The 18,929-nt window shown below is 35.5% G+C and overlaps 1 protein-coding gene across 5 annotated transcripts; it reads right to left on the reverse strand.

Moving 5' to 3' along the window:
* Positions 1–1,531: 1,531 nt before the first annotated feature.
* Positions 1,532–16,936, reverse strand: LOC141406506 (beta-1,4-glucuronyltransferase 1). 5 transcript variants are annotated; one of them, XM_073992113.1, is made up of 5 exons: positions 16,592–16,936; positions 6,133–6,424; positions 4,835–5,898; positions 4,365–4,518; positions 1,532–2,124 (listed from the first exon to the last, which is right to left on the reverse strand). In XM_073992113.1, the coding sequence occupies exons 2-5, from the start codon at positions 6,133–6,135 to the stop codon at positions 1,915–1,917; spliced, it is 1,431 nt and encodes a 476-aa protein (XP_073848214.1). In that variant the 5' UTR covers positions 6,136–6,424; positions 16,592–16,936; the 3' UTR covers positions 1,532–1,914. The 5 variants fall into 5 exon arrangements, with proteins under 5 accessions (XP_073848214.1, XP_073848215.1, XP_073848217.1 ...); XM_073992114.1 differs by having other exon boundaries at positions 16,705–16,931; XM_073992116.1 differs by having other exon boundaries at positions 16,816–16,882.
* Between the last annotated feature and the right edge of the window lie 1,993 nt (positions 16,937–18,929).

Genomic DNA, 18,929 nt, shown 5'->3' on the forward strand with positions numbered 1-18,929 from the left:
AAAAGAAGAAGTACTACGACGGATGAATGTGGAACGACAAATAACACGCGATGTAAAAAGCCGAAAAACATCTTATCTGGGTCATATAATGCGCAATGAAAAATATAAACTCCACCAAGCCATTATCCCAACCACAATAGATGGAAGAAGACCAAGAGGCAGAAAAGAAACATCATGGATAAGAAATATTCAAGAATGGACGGGACTGCAAGACGAAAGAAGCCTCCTGAATGCTGCCAAGAATAGAAACCTATCTATCTATAATGGAATAAAAAATATAATTAAATATTTAACAATGTAAAACATAATTGTATGATCGCTAACACCCGAATACGGGTTGGCAAATAAAGAAGAAGAAGATTAAAATCAACTTTGTACATAAAAACAAATTAATTTTTTTCGCCTTGTTTACAAATTTTTACATTTTCAATTATTTTTAGTGTAGCAATTCACCGATGCATCTACCTTGTTTCTTGTGCCAGCTTGCAACTTTTTGTATTTTCTAGCAACATGTTGCAAAAAAACAGAGTTGTATACGAGGATTTATGCCGGATTTAAATCAAATCCACTCAATACAAGGATTTATTTTTGTATGGGAAATCTGGTAGATTTTGGCTGGATTTAGGAAATAAAGCTTGATACTGTGCTAAATCCGGCTAATGAAGTCATATCTAAATGGGCTATTAGTCTACTTCTGGGGCTCAATTATGTTTCTATAAAAATGTGAAATAAAACTTTTATAGAGGTGACAAACATGTCACGTAATATTGTAAGATGGTGAATTCATTATTGCCCGCCACATATTCAGCAATGGATATTGGTCCTTGAAATTGTTTTGCCACCTAGGCCTGTGAGTTTAAACGTTCCACAGAAGTTTGTTTTGTCAGACATATTAAACAATACATATTAAACAAAAACACAAATAAACGATAAAATATTTATCGTATCTTGTGCACATATATTCTTGATTGAACTGAAATATTTTTTATTTATTTTTGATCAAAAAACATGTTTCGACAACAAGGGAAGACCTGAATTCGCCTTCTGTTTCATTTTGTATTTTCACCATGGTCATACTGGGCGCCCACCAGGGAGAAAACAAATAATTTTTACAGACGTCTCAGATTAAGAGATCAATTTTGGAAGGCATTTATTTTTTTAACACTTTAATTATGAGCTTCATTAAAACTGGTTTGATGTAAAAGTAGCCTAAACACTGTTTCATGGTACACTGGGGCGTATGATTTTTTTCCAAAAATTTTTTTACATTTATTACTTATACGTTGCATTGAACATAACTAATGCTAAGTTTACATTTACAAAATCCACTCGATTTTAACTGTCAATTCCATAGCTCAAACGTCAAATGAAATCTCATCTGAAATCCATTGGATTTCAATTGACGTTTAACCTATGGATTTGACATTTGAAATCGAATGGATTTCGTAAATGTAAACAAAGCATAACCTCAAAATATGTAGATATTTTATCCCATTCCCTTTTAAAGCAATCATTAAAACTCATTAAGCAATTATAATTTACAAAATTGTACATTTATTTCTTGTTTGTTGGTTTTGTTTGTAGCAGCATTTTTATTAAATTATACAATAATAATATTTTCAGTTTGTTGTTGTTGTTCTTTTTTCAATTTGAATACAATTTCTTTTTTTAGTCTATTTACAAATTTCTTTTCTCAAAAAAAAGGTACACAATTTATTTATAGGAATGTGTTTATTTGTCATCGCGCCAACCATGAGCGGTGGTGAGTGGGCGTCTTGCACGAAGGAAAAGAACGCGGTTTTCTCAATCTAGTAGTAGCTTTACACGAAAATTAAAAATTTTTGTCTTTCCTGAGCTGAGGTAAAAGAAACGAAAATACAAAAACAACAAAGATCCTCCCACTAATTTTTATAGTTATGTCTTCGTTTTGAACAATTGTTTAATGGGCGGATGTTTATAGCGTGCAAATATTTCTTTTTTAAAGATTTCAAAACGTTTACTGTTTATTGTGTTCTGTTGTTCACGCCAAGACGGCCGAGCATTCTTTTTCTGCAAGCCCCAATGACAGGTAAAAACGGGTGTTAGAACATGAAATGAATAGCCAGCTATGTACATTTCATAAACCTGTAAAAAAAGAGAAATAGAGAGAGAGAGAGAGATATGAAGGGGATATGAAACGGATATTAATAGCGAAAGATTAAAAATAAATAATTCAGATTTTTTGGAAAAATTTTATTTGATTTTTATCTTCTTCGCAAAAATATCAACACGTTTAAATTTGTATTCAAATTTTGTATATAGGGAAAAATGTCAGTTATTTAAGAGATTTTGTGTGGAAGTGACAATTTAAATGTTGCATTTTATAGATGTTAATGCGACTTTATCAGCTTCAAAACATTTGTCGTGTGGCCTGGAAACCTAAGGTTTCCTTAAAGGAGACTTAAAGCACATTTACAGTAATCGGCTTTTAATAAAAGTCGCATTTACATCAAACAATTTTTAATACAAGGCATTTGTCCATATTTACATTAGGCAATTTCCCTTGATGCAATTGTCAGTTTGTTGGTGAGAGAGGGTGTTGAGAGGCAAGGGGTTACCATTAGAGTTGTGTCGTTCAAGAACGAACCGGCTCAAAGGAACGATTCCGTGAAAAGAACGAACGGACTCGTATCCAGCTCATTCTTTTATTTCGTTCATTAGATCCCCGATGGACGAGTCAGCAGCACAAATTTCCACACAAAACAAACAATGATTCAGAGAGCTACTCTCGCTCAGTAACTCACCTCATTCAGTAGCACATATCGGTCATATCTTTCTTTTGCATCATTCGTTCATCTGGTTCTTTCATATCAAAACCACCACCGCTACGTTCAGAAACAAAACCACCCCCATTAGCACACAAACAAGGAAGTAACACAACAGTTGTTTCATTCGTGAACGAACATTTTCAAAAGAACGATTCGGTGAAAAGAGCGACGGAGTCATATGCAACAGAGAACGAACGACTTCAAAAGAAAATAATACAGTCAAATGTATTGTTGAACGAAAAAGAGCCAACGAACGAAGTAAACGACCCGGATCTTTTTGGTGAACGGAATGAAAAAGATCGATCCGCTCAATGAACGAGATTGCCCAACACTAGTTACCATATGCCTCGCCTCTCTCTTAACTTTAAACTGACAATTGCCGCAAGGAAAATTGTCTAATGTAAATATGGATTTATTTAAGCCGTCAATTCTTTAGAAACCCATTGGGTTTATTAAATTCGATTAAACTTGGTTTAGACTCTACACTTATACGAAGATAATGCACTTATGTGGATTTATTTGACATATTTTGTATGAAACTGACAACATAAATCCACTGTTTTTGCTAAATCAAGCATAGTCTAAACGGGGTATTATATGTAACACACTATAAATGTGGTTGTAAGCCCAATTTATAATGAACCTTATTTATGTAAAACAATAATTTGGGGAAAATTTGTCATATATTTGACAAATATTTAATTGAATCGACGGACTTTAATAAAACATTTTTAATGTAAATGCGACTTTATCAGCTGAAATTTGGCATGTGGCCTGGTAGCATATGGTTTCGTTAAAAGAGACTTAAACAGCGTTTTCATTAGAGCTTTTTGCCGTGTTAACCTTCTTTATGAGGATTTATTTGACGTTTGCGCGCTATGGAATTGACAGTTGAAACCCAGTGGGTTTATTAAATCCGGTTAAACCCACCGGGTTTCAAATGTCAATTCCATAGTGCAAACGTCAAATAAACCTCATAAAGAAGGTTATCCCGACAAAAAGTTTTAATGCAAACGCCGTTTTAAATGCAAACGCGGTATTACAGTGCCTTTACATCATACTACTTTTATGCTAGGTTTACATTTACGAAATCCACTCGATTTCAAATGTCCATTACATTGCTTAAACGTCAAGTAAAATCCAATTGACTTCAGATGATATTTCATTTGACGAAATCCACTCGGTTTCAACTGTCAACCATTGCTTAAACGTCAAATGAAATCCAATCGATTTCAGATGAGTTTTCATTTGAGGTATACATAAAGGAATTGACAGATGAAATCGAGTGGATTTCGTAAATGTAAACATAGTAGTATACACAAAGGAATTGACAGTAGAAATCCACTCGATTTCGTAAATGTGAACGTACTATCATAAAAGTAGCATTTACAACAAATAGTTGTATATGAAACGCATCATTTAAGTTGTCAATTCCATAAAACATCTGTCAAATAAATCACTTATTTGTCCCAAACATTTGTTTTAGGTGCCTGTGTAAATTAGGTTCATAGGATTTTCATTGGCCTATTAAAATTTGGGTATTTGGGTATAACAAACCTGTGAATTCCTCGTAAATCCATAGCCCACGAAACGTTCATCATGCGGTGGCGCATTGTCCATGGCAACATAGAAGGGTTCATAAAAGAACTCATAATTTGTCACTTGATGACTAATGGTAATACGGTCATCAGTCTGGGTATTGGCCAGCCAACTGTAAAAAAATATAACGAGAAAAAAAATAAACAAATAAGCAGACAATACCCACACATAGATTTGGGTGAAAAAAAGAAATAAAAACTAATGAAATGGCAAAATCGAAAAAAGAAACTCGAACAAAAGAAAAATTGCTGAAAAATCATAATAATCAACAACAGGCGGCGGCGGTGAACATTGTCTAATGCTGATTCATATTCACTCATCTATACATTCTACACACATACATATCTACACATTCATATCAACCCAAAATATGTGTATAGGTAGATATTTGAATATTTTTAGCGCTATCATATACGTTTTTTTCGCACCTTGAGAAATTCGTAGCAAACTGATTATAGATGAAAACTTTTTCATGGAAAGGCCTTGCCAAACCCCTTTTGATTAGTCGCAGTAATTCACTTTTGTGCGAGGGAAAACGTACACGCTCATCGATCTCGAGTGTTGGTATGACATAAGCGCACAGTCCCGTCGAACACCTGGCCGATGCTGTGGCAAGAAACTCATTCAGTAGCGGTACAATGTTAGCGCTTGGTATGATGTCGACATCGGTGAGGAATACATATTTCGTTTGACAGCCTTTGCGGGCCAAGTTACGCAAATGATTCTGTGGATAGAGATTGCGAAGACGCCAACGTTTCGTTTCGCTTGTACGCAGTTGGGTGATTTTCAGAAATGTTTTCAACGGATAACGGCAATCGAACATTTGTAATAGCTTATAGGCATCGGCCGATTCATGTTGGGGTTTCCTTTCACGAGGATATGCCAAATGGAACGTGACATTGGAGCGTACGAAATCAAAGCAGAGCCGTAAATATGTCACATAGTATTGTAGGATGGTGAATTCATCATTGCCCGCCACAAACACGGCAATGGATATTGGTCCTTGAAATTGTTTTGCCACCTCGGCGAGGGAATGTAAACGTTCCACTGAAGTTTGGGTTGCCAGACATATTAAACTGTGATCTGACGACTCCTCATATTGGTCACCCACCAGGGCAAAATCAAATAATTTATACAAACGTTGATTATCCCAACGTCCTAGGTTGAGGGAGAGATTTTGAAAGGCCAGCGAAAATGACTCCAGACTGTTGAGAGTTTTTACTTGTTCTGCCAAGAGGTTGGCTGTGTACTGGGATGATGCTGCCCCCGCCGCCAGTGACTGTTTATCACCATAGGGATTATTTACACCGGCTGCGGCATTTAAAGTCATCATACGTCGACTACCATTCAATAGTGATGCATTACGTTGTGTCGTCAAAGTCTGTAAATCTGTCAAGTGTTGGCTGACAAAACATAAACGTATTGTCCAAATCACATTACAAAAGAGTAAAATAATCGATGTTACTTTAACGGAGAAATATTTTTTATGCATCTGTGGAGAAGAAGAAGAAAAGAGATAACATGAAATGGAATTCTCATTTTAGCACGTTTACATTTCCGAAATGAAGGGGATATCAAATGTCAATTGCAACACATGTCTCAAATAAAAACTTATTTGAAAGCGAGTGAATAGTGTGAACATATACCCAATGGAATTGCCTGTTGAAATCCCCGGAATTTCTAAAATGTAAACGTAGTGTTATTCATGTCAGGAGTAACGACTTACCATTATTTTTCATAAAATCAATTTCCAATTTATCTCCATACGAAATTGCTGAGTTAATTTAAGTTTGCAATTTGTTATTGCATTGTTAAGTTTTAGTTTTCTTCGCATTCATCAAATGTTGTGCAAATCAAAGAGATATGTTTCGTTTTTGGTCATTCTCTTTATCACATTAAAGGAAATTCATCCAGTGCTTTACTTTGAAAGGCTCTTAAGACAAATTTCTCAAAATAAATTTTTATGTTAAAAATAGTATTTTAACAGCGTGAGCGTTCGCATTATTTTAACTTAAAATCTGAAAAGAAAAAGATAAAAGTAATCCATTAAAAAAACACGTAGAAATGTAAAAACCACAATTTACACACATTGGGCGCCATTTAACCTCAATAACATCTCATTTGAAATATACAGGTATGTGATGGAAAACGATTCGACTCGTTTTGCCATAAATTGGAATCGTATATTTCTAATTTTGGTGAATATTTTAATGAAATTGAAAATGGATTTTAACAATATTATTCAAATAAGGGACGTTTGCGAAGCAAAACTATATATGTATATATCATCAAAGGCAACCCGATAATATACCATTTCGATTCTGCAAATCGACTCGATTCGGTTTTCATCACATACCTGATATACTTTTTCTATCACATATGTATGTGTTTTTAATTGCGTATGACTTTTCGACATTTGCATTATCCATCCCTCAATCTCCTTTGAATCATATTTTCTACAAAGGATCTCTACATCTCTCTGCACTTAATATCAAATCTACACCAAAGAATGAAATATGATATTTAGAACATCTAAAAGAATTCGATAGGCGATCAATTTATGAACATTATTCAGAAACCGGGAATTTTAATAAAACTATGACACATTGGGCGCCACATTACTCTCAATAACATCTAACTTCAAATACATGCTGTTATCTATATATATAAAAGAGCTTAGTGATGAGTGAGTGACTGACTGACATATCATCGCCCAGACGAAACGGCTGAAGCTAGAAAGTTGAAATTTTTACTGTAGGTTGCTGTTGGTGTGTAGGGGTGAGATAAGGCTGGGTTTTAGGAAATTCGACCTAGAAGGGTACGAAAAGTACTAAAAGGTACTAAATATGGTACCCTTTGTATTAGGCAAACGGGAAGAGCTAGAATTCTGAAATTTAGAATGAGGGTAACTGATGGAGAGTTAGAAAGTTGTACCAAAGGGTTTTTGGAAATTCGACCTATAAGCGTACGAAAAGTTACTAAATTTGGTACCAATTGTATATTTTGAGCGGATATAGCTACAATCTTCATATTTGGTAAGGGAATCAAGGTTGGGAAGTGGTGCTGATATAAGGAAATGATTCTGGAAGTTCGTACTTATGTGTCCGAGTAGTTCTAAATGGTACTAAATTTGTACAATTTGGATTCGGGTGAACGGATAGAGCTGAAAACATGAAATTTGGAATTTAGATTACCGTTGAAGTGTACGATTGAGATATGGGGGTAGTTTTACAAATTCATACTAATGTGTACGAAAAGTACTAAATGGTACCAAATTTGGTACAATTTGGATTTAGATAGACATGGAAACCTGATATTTGGAATTAAGATTACTGATGGAGCGAAGGATTGAGGTAGTTTTGGAAATTCTTACTTATGGGTACGAAAAGTATTAAACGGTACTAAATTTGGTACAAATTGGATTTGGGTGAACGGATAGAGCTGGAAACCTGAAATTTGGAATTTAATTACTTTTGGAGTGTAGGATTGAGTTAGTCTTGGAAATTCGTACTTATGGGTACGGAAAGTACTAAATGGTACTAAATTTAGTACAATTTAAATTTAGTTGAACGGATAGAGTACAATTTAAATTTAGTTGAACGGATAGAGTTGGAATTCTGAAATTTCGAATTAAGGTTACTGATGGAGTGTAGGATTGAGATAGTTTTGGAAATTCATACTTATGGGTACGGAAAGTACTAAATGTACTAAATTTGGTACAATTTGTATTTAGGTGAACGGATAGAGTTGGAATCCTGAAATTTGGAATTAAGATTACTGATGGAGTGTAGGATTGAGGTAGTTTTGGAAATTCATACTTATGGGTACGGAAAGTACTAAATGTACTAAATTTGGTACAATTTATATTTGGGTGAACGGATAGAGTTGGAATTCTGAAATTTCAAATGAAGGTTACTGTTGGAGTGTAGGATTGAGGAAGTTTTGGAAATTCGAACTTATTCGTACCAAAAGTAATAAATTTGGAGCAGTTTGGATTTGGGGGAACGAATAGAGCTGGGATCCTGAAATTTGGAAATAAGATTACTGTTGGACTTAAGGTTACTGTTGGAGTGTGGGGTTGAGGAAATTCGTACTGATGGGTACGATAAGTACTAAATTTGGTACAATTTGGATTTTGGGGAACGAATAGAGCTGGAATCATGAAGTATGGAATTAAGATTACTGTTGGACTGTAGGATTGAGGTAGTTTCGGAAATTCGTACTTATGGGTAAGGAAAGTACTAAATGTTACTAAGTTTGGTACATTTTGGATTTGGGTGAACAGATAGAGCTGGAATCCTGAAAATTATAATTAAGATTACTTATGGAGTGTAGCATTGAGGTAGTTTTGGAAATTCGTAATTATGGGTACGGAAAGTACTAAATGGTACTGAATTTGGTACAATTTATATTTGAGTGAACGAATAGAGCTGGAATCCTGAAATTTCGAGTTAAGGTTACTGTTGGACTGTGGGATTGAGGAAGTTTTGGAAATTCGTACTTATGGGTACCAAAAGTACTAAATGGTACTAAATTTGCTACGATTTAAATTTGGGTGGACGGATAGAGGTGGAATCCTGAAATTCGCAATTACTGTTGGAGATAGTTATTGAAATTCGTACTTTCATACGAAAAGTATTAATGTTATTATGAATAGAGGTGGAATTCGGAAATTTGGTATTATAGCCGCTGTTCGTGTGTAGGGTTATATGGATGTGGTTGTGGATATACGTACAATAAGTGTACGAAAATTACTAAATGGCACAGAATTTGGTCCAAATTGTTATTGTGTAAAGGGGTAGAGCTGAAATTGTGAAATTCGGTATTAGTATAGCAGTTGACGTTTAGAGTGGAGATAGAGAGGAAGTTTTGGAAATTCGTACTAATGTATACGAAAAATACTAAATCGCGGTTGGGATATAGTTTTGGATAAAAGGAAGTAATTTTAAAACTTATACATATTATAAGTACTAAATTTGGTACCAGTTTGGTGTTGCATGAAGGGATATACATAGGTGGAATTTCGAATTGTTGTATGAGGGATTGTGTTGGTGTTTATGTACGGATTTTTTGAAATGCATACAAATTCTAAAATTAGGCTGAGGGCTGGATGATTTATTGAGAAATACGAAATGTACTGAATGCTATTAAATTTGACGTTGGTGTAGGAATGAAGATGGAATTATATCATTAGTGCGTGAAAAGTACAAAATTGCAATAAATTTGGTATTGGGCTAAGGAATATAAGTGAAATTCTGATATATTATTGATTTGTCAGTTTCATTGTTAGAGAGGGTCGTAAAATAAGTATACTAGAAGTATTAAATAATAAATATTGAAGCAATGGTATTGGGTGAATCGATAAATGAAATTTGTTATGAGGATCACTGTTGAGATTGGATCAGAATGTTTATATATCCGCCTTTAAATGTATGAAAGGTTTCTACATGTAATACTATTGACATTTGGTGAACAAGTAGAACTAAAACTGTAACATTTGAGCTAAGGTCCTGGATTTTAAAAATTGTACTGAATAATGTACTATTGTTTCTAGGTTAACACGAATTCGGTTTCTAAATAAATAAAAAGTCAAACGTACCTTTTCAACAAAATTGTTTTTATCTTTGTTGTCTGTTCTGAACGTTATAGTAAGTTCATTTGAAATGGTAGATTTATGCGGCTAATGTTTTACAAGAAGATTTTTACATCCTGAGAAAAAAAGGCCTAAAATAAAATGTCTCAAAAATTAACTGTTATATAGGGTAACATCTTCTGAATAATGGTTTTCTACATTTTGATATCACAAATTCCAAAATTCGGTTGGAAAATGTGGATAGCATTTTCAAAATACCCATACCGTTCTAATAAAACATGGACTGGAATTTAAAATGTAGGCCGCTGTTGAAGTGTAGAGGTCTTTTTTTTTGAAATTCGAACAAAACGTGGAAGAGCAGTACTTGACAGAAATTAAATATCAATTCAAATAAGTATTAGTACATCAAAATATTCAGTGTTCTCCATATTAAATATTGTTTATTTGTATATTATTCCTTTTCCGCATACGAAGTAGCGGGCATTTTGCTAGTTTATCACATATGTGCTTTTAATAGATATGACTTCATTAGCCGGATTTAGCGCATTATCAGATTGTATTTGCTAAATCCGGAGATAATCTACCAGATTTCCCCATGGTAGAACAATAAAAGGTAACAGCAATACCCAGCTGACTGAACTGGGCTGTAATGTTAGTGTCAAATTCCATACGACATTTTATATATTTATTTCTATGTTCGATGTATATTAGGGATATATATTTTTTGAAGAAGCAACATATTCATCAGAAAAAAAACTATTTCCCATAAAGACTTCTTCATATCAATGATATGTAACCTCCTCCAAGTCCGAACGTGCCGCACACTAAAACACAGATTATGGAGGCGGTGCAACATTTGTTAATATGGTGTGATATTTTGATCTTCTTTATTGCGTATTCGATTTTCGAAAGTTAGCGATTATATTACTTACTTACTTAGCTGACCCATTACAGAACATTTGTTCCATAGGCCGAACTAAGAAAAGATCTCCATTCCTCTCTATTTGTTGCTTCGCACTCTGGAATACCGCGCCTTTTCATCTCATCATCCACTTGTTTGTGCCATCTATTCCTTGGTCTGCCAACTCTGCGTGCACCGCCAAGCGGTCCGTATTTATACGCCTTTTTAGCGGGTTCATCATCGCTGATTCTTATGATATGGCCTAGCAAACGCAATCGCTGCATCTCGATACGTTTAACAATATTGTTGTCGTTGTATAGCAGATACAGCTCGTGGTTCATGCGACGTCGACATTCGCCGTCAACGCAGATTGGTCCGTAGATCTTTCGAAGAAATTTTCTCTGAAACACACTAAGCACTGCCATGTCTGATTGCGCAAGTACCCAGGCTTCGGAGCCATACATCAGCACGGGTAGTATCAGTGTTTTGTAGAGCGTTATTTTTGTTTGACGAGATGTGGCTTTGTTTTTAAACTGCTTACTTAAACAAAAGTAGCATCTGTTGGCCAATACAATTCTTCTTTTTATTTCACAACTGATGTCGTTTGTTGTGTTTACGGAGGTGCCGAGGTCTTTTACTACCTCAATATTATAGGAACCAACTTCCACAGTCGGTCCGAGCTCAATGGACGCATTGCGCGTCGACACCATCAACTTGGTCTTCTCACCGTTTACCGCCAGACCCACTTTAGCAGATTCTCCTTCGACCTTCATGAAGGTATCAGTTACTTCTTTTACTGATCGGCCCATGATGTCTATATCATCAGCATAGGCAAGTAACATGTGACTATTGGTGTAGATTGTGCCACTTCTTTTGACGTTTGCCTCTCGTATAACCTTTTCCAGCAGGATGTTGAAGAGATCACACGAAAGGCTATCTCCTTGTCTGAAACCTCTTTTGGTATCAAACTCTTCGGAGAGGTTCTTTCCTATTTTAACTGAGGACCTCGTGTCAGTTAAAGTCATTTTACAAAGCCGGATGAGCTTTGCGGGGATACCAAATTCAGACATGGCTTGGAATACCTTTGAACGCAGCGGGCTGTCGAAGGCTGCTTTATAATCGACAAAAAGGTGGTAGGTGTCGATCTGCATCTCTTGGGTCTTCTCCAGGATTTGCCGCAGGGTAAATATCTGGTCAATGGTGGACTTGCCACGTCTAAAGCCGCATTGATATGGTCCAATTATCTCGTTGACCATAGACTTTAGTCGTTCGCACTATATCCCTGACACGATCTTGTAGGCAATAGGGAGTAGACTTATGCCCCTATAGTTAGAGCATACAGTCTTATCTCCCTTCTTGTGGACGGGGCACAGGATACTCAGGTTCCAATCGTCGGGTACTCGTTCTTCCTGCCAGATGGTGCTAACTAGCTGATGAATACACCTTATCAGCGTGTCGCCTCCGGTTTTGAACAGCTCGGCTGGTAAGCCATTGGCCCCTGCTGCCTTATTATTCTTCAGCCGATTTATTGCTGTCCTTACCTCATCTTGGCTGGGCGGTATACATTCAATACCATCTTCCGAGATTGGATCTGTGGTATCTTCGCCGTCTTCGGATACCAACAGTTTGGAAAAATTTTCTTTCCATATCCTGATCACACTATCTGTATCAGTTACCAAATTACCTTGTTGGTCTCTACAGGAGGATATGCCTGTACCAAAGCCATCAGTTTGATGCTTCACTCTTTGGTAGAATTTTCGGACTTCGTTCTGTCTCCTGTACATCTCTATTGTTCACACTCCCTCTTTTCCATCTCTCTCTTTTTCCTGCGGAAAAGACGTTTTCTTCTCTCCTTTTCTCCCGATACCTCTCTCGTGCGCTACGCGTTGCTACTGATTGTAAAGTAGTCCTATATGCCGCATTTTTTCTTCGGTAGCAGCACGGCACTCCTGGTCATACCGTGGATTCTTTGGTGGAGGTCTCTGGTATCCAGGTACTGATTTTGCGGCAGTTTACACGGAGTGGGCAATATTTTGCCATTGTGCTTATATGTTATCGGGACGAGAACATATTGGGTCAGTTGAGAGGAATATGCTGTGGATATCTGTTGTGTTTGCAGCTTAGCGATGTCCAACTTTCGTGTTGTGTCTGTCCGTGCTTTATTTGCAACGTTAAGACTGGTATGTACCTTTGCTGCAACGAGGTAATGGTCCGAATCTATGTTTGCTCCTCGGAACGATCGTACATCCAACACGCTCGATGAATGTCTTCCATCAATCACAACGTGATCAATTTGATTTATTGTTCTTTGCTCTGGAGACAGCCAAGTGCCCTTATGAATATCGAGATGCTTAAATCTGGTACTGCTAACTACCATGTTTTTTGCCGCTGCGAAGTCTATCAGCCTCATTCCATTGTCTGATGTTTCACTATGTAGACTGAATTTCCCGACTGTTTGTCCAAAGATATTCTCCTTTCCAATTTTGGCATTAAAATTGCCTAGAACAATTTTAATGTCATGGGCAGGACAACGGTCATATGTTTCTTCAAAGCGCTCGTAGAATATATCTTTGGTCTGTTCGTCCTTGTCTTCGGTTGGAGCATGAGCGCAGATAAAGCTGATGTTGAAGAATTTTGCTTTTAATCGAATTGTAGGAAGTCTTTCATTCACTGGGGTGAAGCTTAGAGACCAGATGTTTTAACCTCTGACCAACTACAAAACCGCAACCAAACTCATGCTTTGTGTCATGGCAGCTATAATACAGTGCGTCACCTTTAGGTGAGTGTGACATCTTTCCCAGTCCATCGTATTTCCTGTATGGCAGTAATGTCGGCCTTGTACTTCTCAAGTACACTTGAGATGAGAGAGGGACCAAGATAAATCCTGGACTTTACCATGTTAAAGCCGGTCAGGGCCGTTCCTTGGTATCTTTCATCCTCTACGTCACCCAACTAGGTCTTCTCATAGGAGACACAAATTCTTTTTATAGAAGATATCTGCTTGTGAAAGTACACCGGTTCTTCTTTCAGAAGACAATCAGGCCCACTTATAGAGGACCAGAGACACACCACATGAACCCCAGGTTTTCTTATAGAAGACCACAAGGTCAACTCCTAGAAGACACAAGGTCGTTTTATAGAATACCCCAAGAGCTTCTTACAAAAGACCACCAGTTTTTCTTATAGTAGACCGGTCTTTTCATAGAAGACTACCTGGGGCCTAATTACGGCAGTCGATTCGATCGAATATTTGCTCGTGAATGAAAAATCGAACTGGGACCACAAGTCATGCACTGGCTGTATGTAGCCCTGGTTCTGGTGGATTTGTCTGATTGCAAACACCTTAAAAATATGGCACTATCCTAACTATCAAGTATGCAAAGGGTTAGGTAAATTCTGGATATCGGAGCGATCAAAAGCATGATATCCTGGTCCAGTTTCAGGCCACGCGTAGGCCTTTTCGACTCCGAGTCAACAACGTGGCTAGTTACACACTTTGGACATACGATTATATGTCCATTTCTTCAAGGGTTTTCGCACCCTCAGTAATTTATGTAACCAGGGACATTTGGGCTGTTTATTTATAGACGAGGTAAATGGAAACTTTGTATCAGCTTCTATTATGTCAACAACAAATGCGTATGCGGATAATGGGCGTCGCATACGACTAATTTGATTTTAATAGGCCATTTAGATATGACATCATTAGCCGGATTTAGCTCATTATCAGCTTTTATTTGCTAAATCCGGCCAAAATCGACCAGGTTTGCCATACAAAAATAAATCCTCGAATTGAGTAGATTTGTGTTAAATCCGGCATAAATTCTCGTATACAACTCTGTTTTTCGCAACATTTTGCTAGAAAGTACACAAATTTGCAAGCTGCACCTTCATCCGTGAATGTGCTAACCCTGCGTTAACAAATGACAGGACAGTTGACTTCATGTATTGATTGTCAAAATCCCACAACTTGCCTGTGTGACGTAGGCGTCCGGACAACTGCAACAACAGCTGTAAAATTGTGAATGAAAATCATTGATTTATTTTTGTTTTCCTGTTTTTGTTTTCATGTTCTTTTGTTTTCAACACATTTCAATTATTATCTCACTTATTTTTACAAAAATGTCAAAAATTTGTCTTCCTTACTGTCTGTGAAAAAATGATGGACAGTTGAGAGACAAACGACAAATGTATGTATGTGTAGTAAATCAGAGTTGTATTTGAAGACAAACTGTCTGGTGTAAACGCCTAGTAATGCATCTACCTTGGTAATTGTGCTATGAACAAACATCAGCCATTTAAATCCATTTAAATCCTCCAAAGGTATATCTAAATGCAAAGAGATTTGTACTGGATTTACTACATCCCGTTGAGGATTTATGGCTAGTCTAAATGATCTATAACATTGATATTTCTTGTTGCTGTTAACATTTCATACAATTTGTGTCTTTTTATGTACTAAATATTGCTAAAACATTTTTTTGAGCAACTTTTTCATTATACAACTGTTAAAATTTGCAACATTAGTAATAATTATTACAAATTATTACGTAAAAAGAAACATCTAATATTTCACGGATATTTTCCAATCGATGTCATTTTTTCTTCCCAGCACCTGTAAAATAGTCCATATTGATGGAGGAAGGCATTGGCTTCCGCGTAAATCGAAGCGCACTGTAATGCTACTCGTAAGTTTACATTTACGAAATTCGCTCGATTTCAACTGTCAATTCCATAGCTCAAACGTCAAATGAAATCCAGATGAGATTTCATTTATCGTTTGAGTATGGATTTGACGGTTGAAAACGAGTGGATTTCGTAAATGTAAACCAAGCATAAATCTAAAGTACTGTTACCAAAACAAGTGGATTCAAGTTGTCATTTTCATACCATATATGTCAAATGAATCCGAGATAGTGCACTTAATCATCGTGTAAGTGTATAGTCTAAACCATGGCACAATAATACAGGTACAACGGCAAAAACAGCTGATTATCACACTAGTTGTCTAATTTATTATTGTGAATAAATTTACATACAAAAGGTAAACAAGCAATTTACAGTAATTTGTTATTGTGAACAAATTTTGACGTTTGGTGTGGTAAATGGCCCGATTATTGTTATCGATGTAACACCTTCTTATTCCGCTATGGTCTAAACCAAGCTTAAAACGCATTTTACACATGGAATTGACAACTTAAATTATGCATGTTTTATAAAACATTTTAAATGTAAAATGCGTTTTAGTGTTCTTCACTGTAAAACTTGCATTTGAGACACGTTTACATTGGCATTCATGATAGTAATGAAATGTATTATCGTACTAAATTTCACATTTATTTTTAAATATCTGTCAAATAGATCACTAAAGGGAAGTTAATCACTTATTAACATTGGTATAAACATATATTATATTTAACAATGCATACATGTGTGTATTTTGACCCAATTTCATATCAATCAATCAGGACATGAGTAGGAAATAAATTTTAACAATAGATTTTGTTTGGAAGGAATCTTAATTACAAACATACACACACAATTCACATAAAAGGAAACACGCACATACACAAAGGTAATGGAGAGGGGTTGAAAAATAATATTAAAACAGACAAAAAATACAAATAGTATTGATGTTGATTTATTTTGCAAAGTCTTAATTTTCACAACAACAAGTATAATATGAATCACCTTCTTCTTTTCTTTTTCAATTCATGAATTCAATGTTAACAAGAATTTACTATAAGGATATGAATATTTTCAGAGGAAGTACACACAAATACAAAAAGGAAGTTTACACAAACCACGCAGTGGAACATTTAAACGCTGTTATTTTATATTATTGAGGGTTTAAAATGTAAAATTTTAAAAATTAACTTATTATTATTAATTTTTTGCTTAATTAAAAAACAAACTACGATATTTCAGTGTATAAGGATAATGGAAAAACAACACAACTTTAGCAAATATTATTATTGTACTGATAATTGGGGATGGAATTTGTTTGATAACAGCGCTTTCAGACAACGACAGTTATCGATAGCACCACAATGATAGGTGATGATAATCGTTGTTATCACAATCCCTGTCTGTTAAAGTTAACAGCTGATTTTGTTGGTCTTCAATGGAAACTATGTTAACAGAACAGAATTATGTGTGTTAAATGATTTCGCAAAATTAAATGCTAAATGAAATGCAATAAAACAAACTCGTAATTAATGCGTACCATTTGGTACGAAAAACAATAAAAAATATTAATTGATTTATTGTTATTTAATAATTTCAGGATTCGAATATACACCACATTGGCTTTATATTAGCTTGTGAAACTAGTTCGCCATCCTGACCTAGTAAACATGAAAATGCATAGCGTTTTGTTAGTTTTGGTTTTTCTTCTTCATTTCACATAGCTGCTTATTAGCATATAATGAGTATTGAAGAATTGTTTTCCGTGTTAATTTGTAATATTTGGAAAATATATAGGTCATTGCACAGAGTTTTGTCAATAAACAATGTGTGGTAACTATGACAACTCCGTAAAGGCGATAGCTCAACAAAATTATTGTTATGAAGTTTTGAAAACTACGTAAATTAGTTGTGTTTGAATTTGCAAGGAAGCAATTTGCCATACTTCGGAATAAACAATTGATTACCACCACCAGAAAGAAAAGGTAAAGTCTTTATATAAATGTTTTTGTTTTTGTGTTTTTTAAGAAAACATACTTTGAACTCAAGTAATGTGAAAATAATAGCAAAATTTTAAAATATCTATTGGTGATGCTGTTCTTTTAATAAAAAATGTGCTATTTTCCCTCCAGAATGAAATCGTTATTCAAATTGAATACCAAGTTAATGTCCTGTTTCTTTAAGACGATTCGAATTCAAATTCGTACGAATTACTACCAAACTCCTGTTATTGCACAAACTTTGTTTGATTGGAAATATGAATAAATCAAATATTTTGCAAAAACAAGTTTGGTAGTAGTTTGAACGAATTTGAATTCGAATGAATTCTTTGTGAAGCAGCCCATACGTATTTAGCCCTAATGGCCCCGGCACATACGGTACGTTGTGCGTTGCGTCACGCGTTAAAAACAACAACCACATGAAAAAAATGTAAGTGATGCCAAGTTCCTTCTTGAAGTTTTCATGTGGTTGTTGTAACGCGACGCACAACGTACCGTATGTGCCGGGGCCATAAGGGTCTAAATACGTATGCTTCTGATAAAAGAATAAAAAAGGAAAGGATGTCAGAAATGAAGCAGACAACCAGGCGAGGCAGCTTATGTACCCAGGCCTTTATATAATTGTTCCACAAAGACTTCTCTCATATCAATGAGTACACCCCGATTTATATTAGCTCAATGATATGGGACCTACTGAGTCCGAACGGCGTGTCTTAAGGCCTGGACACATAAGAAGCATGGCATTCTTGCTGAAGACATATCTGATAAAAGTCTAAAGACCAAGTTCGACCTAATAAAAGGATTTCAGAATCACATTTAAATTAGGTCGAACTTGGTCTTTAGTCCTTTATCAGATATGACTTCTGCAAGAATGCCATGCTTCTTATGTGTCGAGGCCTTTACCATTTTGAAACAAGTTTTATATACAGTCATGAGTGCGAAACTCGAGAAAAGCCGAATTTAAACTAGCCCCTACAGCAAGTATTAATAATAAATACGTCATTTATTTGACACTTATTCAATAAAATTGACAACTTATATGATGCTATTTACTAAGAACCGTTTGATGTAAATGCGATAAAAGAAATCTTTTCATCTTAGTCCCGGTCCACACTAAGAGTAATTTCACTGAAGTTTTGACATGAAAGTGAAAGAAAGTGTAAAATAAAACGGACTTTTGGTTTCATACGAAGCAAAATTGACGAAGACATGAAATCGTGTACACTGTACACGCTAGTTTTTCAAAAAAAAAACCCCAAAATTTCATGTCAAAATTCAGTGAATTAAGCCAGAAATCCTCTTATGTAACGGGACCTTTAAATATCGTATAATACACCGGATAC

The sequence above is a fragment of the Musca autumnalis genome, unplaced genomic scaffold (genome assembly GCF_047663935.1).
Source record: "Musca autumnalis isolate F117 unplaced genomic scaffold, ASM4766393v1 scaffold_5, whole genome shotgun sequence".
Taxonomy (NCBI): domain Eukaryota; kingdom Metazoa; phylum Arthropoda; class Insecta; order Diptera; family Muscidae; genus Musca; species Musca autumnalis.

Excerpts from the sequence above, each read along its gene's own strand:
- LOC141406506 (XM_073992113.1), bottom strand. Across the intron at positions 4,519-4,834 it reads TTTGCTACGAATTTCTCAAG|TTGGCTGGCCAATACCCAGA; the intron begins GTGCGAAAAAAA and ends ATTTTTTTACAG. Across the intron at positions 2,125-4,364 it reads GATTTACGAGGAATTCACAG|GTTTATGAAATGTACATAGC; the intron begins GTTTGTTATACC and ends CTTTTTTTACAG.